The 7241-nt window shown below is 49.0% G+C and overlaps 1 protein-coding gene across 3 annotated transcripts in view; it reads right to left on the reverse strand.

Moving 5' to 3' along the window:
• Positions 1 to 7241, reverse strand: part of CYFIP2 (cytoplasmic FMR1 interacting protein 2) — a 42706-nt gene that overhangs the window by 33681 nt on the left and 1784 nt on the right. For 2 of the 3 annotated variants that reach the window (XM_010182776.1, XM_010182775.1), the window contains exons 2-8: positions 6704 to 6793; positions 6546 to 6623; positions 3694 to 3795; positions 2879 to 3060; positions 2452 to 2548; positions 1891 to 2019; positions 357 to 461 (exon numbers count right to left, since the gene is read on the reverse strand). In XM_010182776.1, coding sequence (XP_010181078.1) covers positions 357 to 461; positions 1891 to 2019; positions 2452 to 2548; positions 2879 to 3060; positions 3694 to 3795; positions 6546 to 6623; positions 6704 to 6793 — 783 coding nt within the window. The remainder of the gene's footprint in view (positions 1 to 356; positions 462 to 1890; positions 2020 to 2451; positions 2549 to 2878; positions 3061 to 3693; positions 3796 to 6545; positions 6624 to 6703; positions 6794 to 7241) is intronic. The other variant, XM_010182777.1, reaches the window with a different exon arrangement.

Consider the following 7241-nt stretch of genomic DNA (forward strand, 5'->3'; position numbering starts at 1 on the left):
GCCACAGGGGCAGCCGCTGCCCACCAAGGATGTGTAGGGACCTCAGCTCCCACCGGTTCCAGCACCAGCACCATGAGAGCAGAGCCAGCCCTAGGCACCGCTCCCACATCCACAGCCTCACTGGCACCAAGGACAGGCATCGCTCATCTCGCCTATGCTGCAGCTCTGTGCCCATGCACATCCACTGCAGTCCCATTCCTCATCCTTTAGTCTAGATGATTTCTTGACCCTTTGGGTATTTTGGAGCTGTAAATGATTCCTGTGGTTTGGGTTTTGCTGGCAGCACGTGTAATGGTATGGGTCGCTAATTCAGTGGTCTGCAATCAACTCCAGCCTCACCCAGTCAGGTCACTGACCTTGAAGAATTTGTCTATTTTGCTAAGGTTGATTCTCTTCTTGGCGTCCAACTTGTAAATGTTGCTGACATTCCCATCCATGAGATAGAGACCAAACCCCATCACCTGGAGAAGACAGAAAGGTTAGGTTTCATTAGCGTGAAGTCAGCAGCACAAGTCAAAGACAGTTCTTCATCACTCAGCATAAGGAAAGGCCATGTCAGGCTCCTGTATGTGAAGTCAGCAGCACAAATCAAAGACAATTCTTCATCACTTAGCATAAGGAAAGGCCATGTCAGGCTCCTGTACCATCTAACACTCATGAAAAGACTGTATCAAACGTGCAGACATCTGCAAGGATGTGCACGGTAGACAGTGGATTGCTTTTTTTTTTCTGTGCAAAAACACATGGCACTCTCTCAGGTAATTTGTTCCTCTCTCCCACATAACAACCCAAAAGTTTTCTCCACCCAAAGTGAACATTTACTCTGAGGGAAGAATTGAAAACATTTAAAATATTCTCCTGGATTAATTTTTTCTCCCCTTTAATTCAGTACAAATCATTACAGATATTCAAACTACCCACATTATCCTTCAAAGAAATGTAGTTGACTCATACCACAGGAATGAAGTTCTTATGGTAATAGTGACTGCAATCATGGTAATAACTGTCGTACACTAAGGACAAATAAACAAAACAAGCAGATACTTTGGCACATTCATCTTGAGGGCTCTTTAAGAGACCAGAAACCTAGAAGAATCTGCCTTCTGCAGGGAATTATTGCTAGGAATGGATATCAAGCAGAAAATTTAGGGTTGCAAAGTTGGTGGTGATTTTGGCATATTCTGTACAGTTACTCAGGTCAAACCCATGATCCCACACACCCATACACAACAGAAAAACCCCTTCCAGTTCTGGCGAGCACAGTGCACCCACGGGTGCTCTCGTCCACTGGCTGGAGACCACCACCATGCATGTGCTTAGTCCCAGGCAGGTAGAGCTGCTGGCAACCTTGGGAATGACTCAGGGAGAAAACAGCGATGGAGATGGGCAAGAGCAGAGGAAAGGGAGAGTGGAAAGAAGACTTTTATGTAGGAATATGGGAGAAGACTAGAAAGGCCAGGAGAGAAATGATGGGAGAAGGTCCAAGTTACAGGCGGAACTGAGGCAGTTCATAGCACTGTTCGACAGAGGTGACACTTCAGAGCACTGGGATGGGACATCTTTGACCCATGTCCACATCCAGGCTGTTCAGCTACATGGAAGGGGTGAAAGGGGAGAAAATGGGAGGATAGAGGTACTGCAGCAGCAGACACAAAGTAACAGATATCAGACAGGAAACAGGAAGAGGAGGACAGCAGCTTTGCTGCTGCATGCAGAGCCTTCCTGTCCCATAGTAACCCATGTGTCCAGAGGACACTGGCCCTGCAGAGAAAGGATGCATGTGAACCCAAAGGAGGAGAAAATAAAGAAAATTAACATAAACATTGTCCTGGACTAAACAAAAGTGAAGCTATCCAAGCACCCAGCCCCAAAAGCACGGCAGAATCTCACCTTTAAGAGCATGTGTTTCTCACTGGGAGTGAGATACATCTTGTTTTCATAGTAATCCACACAGATGTTGACAATATCAGCCAGCAATTCCTCGTAGCCAGGGATGACCTCCAGTTGTTGGTGCAGACACTGAAACGTCAGCAGAAGCCACATTATCCACATGGACGTTAGCAGAAGCTATAGAGCCTGTGGAGTGTGGAGGGCCCTGGGTCTGATCTTCAGTCCCCATGCAGTCACAGAGATGGACTGGATGGATTTACTGGGGAAAACAGGGGAAGAGTTTCTGGCAGAAACACCTCCCAAGAGCTCTTCTTGCATCTTTCAGACCTTCATCTTTGTCTTGACATAAAAGAGACCTTCAAAGCCACCCAGAATGACCCTGAGAAGGAGATACTGCTAGGACTACAAAGCCTGACCCAAAAACCATCAGATTCAGTGACAATGACCCAACAAACCAGGCAGCCATTGCCACAGTCCAGTCTGAAGCACTCTCAGTCCTGGCAAGATCATTGCCTCCTCTACCCACAGAAAGGTTAACTGGTTCAGAGGAAAGGGACCTGCCTGTGTGATGCGGTTGTGGTTTGCCAGGAACATGGAGAGGTTCTGGGACTCCTGGATGGACTGGGGGTCTGCCATTTTCCGCAGAAACTGGGCAGCTCTGGAAAGGAGAAATCCAACGTCACCAAGGGCCACTCACCCAACGTGAATTCTCACCACCCATCTTCCCTGTGTCACCTGCAGCTGCAGTGCAGCAGCCTCAGACCCCTCTGCAGTTCAGCTCTGCTCTTTTCTCCTTTTACCAAGAAGGAACTGAAACACAGTGGGGCTCAGAGATTTGCCTGAACTCACCAAGAGAGCCTACAACAGCACAGAAACCCAACCTCCAGCCTCCCGAAGTCCACCTGACCCCATGGCTGGGCAGACCAGGCGCTCCCTTGCATATCAGGCACAGTCCCATCCCCACTCCTGCTGCTTCGCCCCCTCTCACCTTTTGTAGGCAGAGTGGTCATTTTTAACACTGCACTTCATGTTCTTCAGCTCATCCAGGACGGCAAACATGTTAATGAACTTGCCCAGCGTGAGGAGATAGGCCTCAGAGACAAAGTCCTTCCTCCGCTCAGCGTGGCACAGGCGCTTCACTTCACTGCAGAACCGCTCAATGGCCTTGCGCTGGAAGGCAGCGGGACAGTGTCATCCCAGCAGCAGCACCACGCCACCCATGGGACCCTCTTCCACCCAACCATTGTCTGCTTTCTTTAACAAAAGCATTTTTCTGCTGGGGACAGAGGCTCCAGGGTCCCTCTCCACTGTCGCCATGAAATGAAGCAGTGTTACAAACCACTGCAGACAAACATCCATGGTGCTGGAAGGGAAGAGCGAGGCTCAAACCCTCTATCTGCACCTGCAACAAGTGCAATGTGTTCTGTAAAATCAGGCAGAAGAGCGAGCTGTGCTGGTGCAGAAGCAGCTCTTCACATCCACCAGTCAACACCCCAGAAAAAACAGGAGCCTGTAGCACCCATTGACTCCATGTAATGGGGACCCTGGTCCTCCATGAACTTCAGGGCTGAGGTGTGCTCATTCCCAACCTGTGTACAAGATTCAGGGTTCAGCAAGGGATGCAGGGCACAGATTTTGCTTTGGACAGGTCTCAAGTATCTGCTGGTGACTGCAAGGAAGAGACCTACTAGGGGGCTTGGGGTTCTCCAGGCTGGCCAGGCAAGCAAGGACAGCACAGCCCTGCTTAGGATAAGTTAACACCAAAGTAATAAATTATTTTTGCCTCCCTTCTCGACCACTTACTTGAAAATACATGAACTTCATAAGCTTGGTGACTTCTGGCTCCAGGACTTCCACTGTCTTCTCATAAATCTCCACGCGGTTTGGCTGTTCATTACATTTCACCTGCATCGCAAAGACAAATCATCCTTGTCAGCACCAGCGTTTCTAACACAGCTGTGGACTGCAATGGCCACCCTCCTCTGCTTGTTTCACAGTGAATCCTGTCCCCATCCGAGGACAGTGGTGGGACCTGAGAGGAAGCTTGTTCTCAAGGTGACCGCAGAAGGGGCTGTTTGTCAGATGTGAAATCTATGCATTATAAACAGGCATAATCCTGACTCTGAGAAATAAGTCTTCTAATGCATTTTTCTGGGGCAGAACACATGCAATATGGGCTCTGGACTTGCTGCAGAATGTGGGAAAGTTATATCATAAAGTTATCTGAAACTTTGTGTTGCTAAGTCCCACAGACACACAAGACACCAGGCTATGGCTCTGCTATAGCCTTGCAGGGATAATTTTATTTCTGCTGCCAACCTGTTAAAAATCACGGGGCTTGTGTGTGGCTAGCAGCAATGAAGTGAGTCACCTCCACTGGAATCCTAGGAAGCTAAATTTAAGGACTTATTCAGTTGTCATCCATCTCATTCCCAAACTATTACTTGGAGTCATCACCAAACTTTTCGGGGAAAACCCAAGGCAGTGCATCCTGCTGCCATCCTCTGATTTTGTTTCCAGTTGCTGCTGACACAAGGCTGTGATGGGGCAGACAGCTCTGGTGCAAATTTAGTAACCCAGCAGCTGATCAGGCACCAAGGGGACAAATCAGCTGGCTTTACAGGTGGGAAGGTGCAGAAGTAGCTTTGCCCTCTCTGTAGTGGTGAATCTAGTGTCCTTGCTGTGGTGTTTCATACTGCAGCTGGGTATGCCCTGTTCTTCACCTGTAAAACCCTAGTTCCTGATGTAGCACAGGGAAGTGCAGCCAATCACTTGATCACTGGATCAAGCAGCCAGGCTGGGGGGCTGTGAATAAGACCCTTCAACTGTAGCCATGTGCCCCATGGCAATGCACAGGGGTCATTGCAAGATCAAATCTGGTGAATCTGTGAATGCACTGTTTGCCATGGTGGTGTCTGGTCCCTCCATCCCACATGGCACTGCCTACAGCCTCAGGGGGAGGACGGGGCAGAGAGCAGGGACCCCACAAGCTGCACTCAGAGGGACACAAATGTCTTGGGGGTGACTGCAATGGGAGGACACTAAACCACCAAAACGGATGATTTGTAGCACTATCGTGCCATCAGCTCAGCCTTCTGTTAGCACAGCCAGGAGGGGCAATAGCAGCACAGCATCAAATATAAATGGGAGATAAGCAAATATCCAATCAGCAGCAGAAACCTCCCCATGGCTGGGTCTCACGAGACCATCAGCAGAGTATAACCCGAGGGGAACTGAGGTTTGACCTTTCTCGGTGAATTGCAAATATGGGCATCGTCAGCCATGTGGAAATATTTATTCCTGGCTCCACAGAAGCGCTGCAAACCCTTTTATCCGTAGGGTTAATGGAAGTGCACTGCACCCGCCCCGACACGCTGTCGGCTGGCGTTTTTTGCAGCGATCCAGCACATGTCCTCATTGCGGAAGACAAGCTCCGAGCTGGAGTCTGAATCACGATCAGAGGGCCATGTGGGCAACCTTACTCATGTCTGTAGGTGTTTGCAGGATGCAGCCACCGAAATTCAGACTGGAGACAGCTGAAGCAGAACAAGCAGTAGAGAAGGAAAACGATTAAACAGGGGAGGAGGTCAGGACCTTCAGGTACATCAGCAACAAGAAAGAGTATTTGGGGAAATGTTTCTGTCACATTGAAGTGCTCCTTCATGCATCCTTGCACAACTCCTTCAATTCTGGGGCTCCTGGAGGAGCAGAGAGAGCACCCTAAGGTCTGGCAGCAGTTTGGGATGCCAAAACTTGCCCCAGCTGCCAAATCTGCTCAGTGCAAGTCAAGGAGCGTGTGAGTCTGCCATGGCTTGAGAGGACCTGCTGTTTTCATCCCAGGGTGCCTGGGCTCCCTTCTTCACACAATGCAGGAGTCCCACTCAGCACTGGGGCAATTTTTAACTGAAGCTGAAGTTTTTGATACCGTGTAATGGTACGATACCATACAATGGTATCAGGAAAGTGTGATATAAACCAGAGCTGATGATTTTACTCTTAACTTCCAAACTAACTGCCTTTGCCTGAAGCAAACTCCATCTCACCACAGCACAAGAGAGAAAAACATTCAAACAGTGCACTGGGACAAAATAACCACACTACTTTAATTGAAGCAAAGGCTACCTGTTCTCCAGAGAAGTGGATAAAGACCCACATGACAAAACCCAGCACTGTCCCAAGTACCATGCTGGACCAGAGCTGTGCTCAGCTGAGTCCTGTTAGCACCTGCAGAACAAACAAGCTGGTCCTGTGGGGATGAAATAACTTCAGGTGTTGACTGCTCTGGGGAGCAGAGGAGGGGATTGTGAAACCAGGAAATCTATATCAGGCAGTTGGTTTGTGGAGGGTGTGACTGAGCTGAGAGGCATTGCTGGAAGGTGTTGGGGATGGAGCTTTCATATACATGAGGGTGCAGTGGAGACAGGGCAGCAGCATAGATCTACTTCTGAAATAGCTGCTATCACTTGATGACCCCAGTGGTTGGGACTTTGATGGGAAGAGGACAATTTGAAGAGTCAGTGGTCTCTTTTCAGCCAATCTCCTTCAGCCTTCTCTGCTATTTTTGTTCTCCTGTCTCCAGTCCAAACTAACCCACACTGAGGACAAAATCAACTAGGGGCTTTGGGAATATCCCTGCCTGGGAAGGGCTCGAGTACCTGGGGGATGGCTCGTGAGCAGCTCCTCCACGTGTAAAGCATCACGGCATACTCATGGCCTTCTTCCAGCATTTCATTCTGAAAGACAGAGAGGCATTGGTGGGGCAGGGCATGCACCAAAGGCTCAGCATTGCTGCTGCAGTGCCCAAAGAACTCACCATGCTGGAGTGCACCGTCGCCTGCTCGATGTACCTGGCAATGCCGGTCACAAAGGCATTTCTGTCTTCAAAATTTGTGTCAAAATTAGCCTATGAGCGAAATGGAGAGATGGGGATTAAAATACAGCCAGTTGTTTGCTCACCTGAAGTTGTCCAGCATGGGATGGGTTGGCAAAAGGCAGAATCAGGAGGGGTCCTGAAGCACGGCAGCAGCCTATGTACAGTTTGAGATGCTGGAAATCACTGCATCTCTAGGAATTAGATTCATGCATGCAGCCTGTGATGCTCCTGAATCACACATGTTCATTAGAGGAAATCCTGCAGGTTATATGTGTGAAAATATGGCAGCCGAGACTGATGAGCCCTTGTAAAATCAAGTGAAACCAGGTGGGGATCAGTTACAGGGAACTGCAGCCACATGAGAGAGGAAACCTACAGCAATTATTCTAATGATTTTAGCCTGGTAACTCAAAGACAGATGCAGCCTCATTAATTTCTATTTGTGCCCTGGCTGCTAGGGGAAGACCACATCCTGTCA

The sequence above is a fragment of the Mesitornis unicolor genome, unplaced genomic scaffold, assembly GCF_000695765.1.
Source record: "Mesitornis unicolor isolate BGI_N332 unplaced genomic scaffold, ASM69576v1 scaffold11004, whole genome shotgun sequence".
Lineage (NCBI taxonomy): Eukaryota > Metazoa > Chordata > Aves > Mesitornithiformes > Mesitornithidae > Mesitornis > Mesitornis unicolor.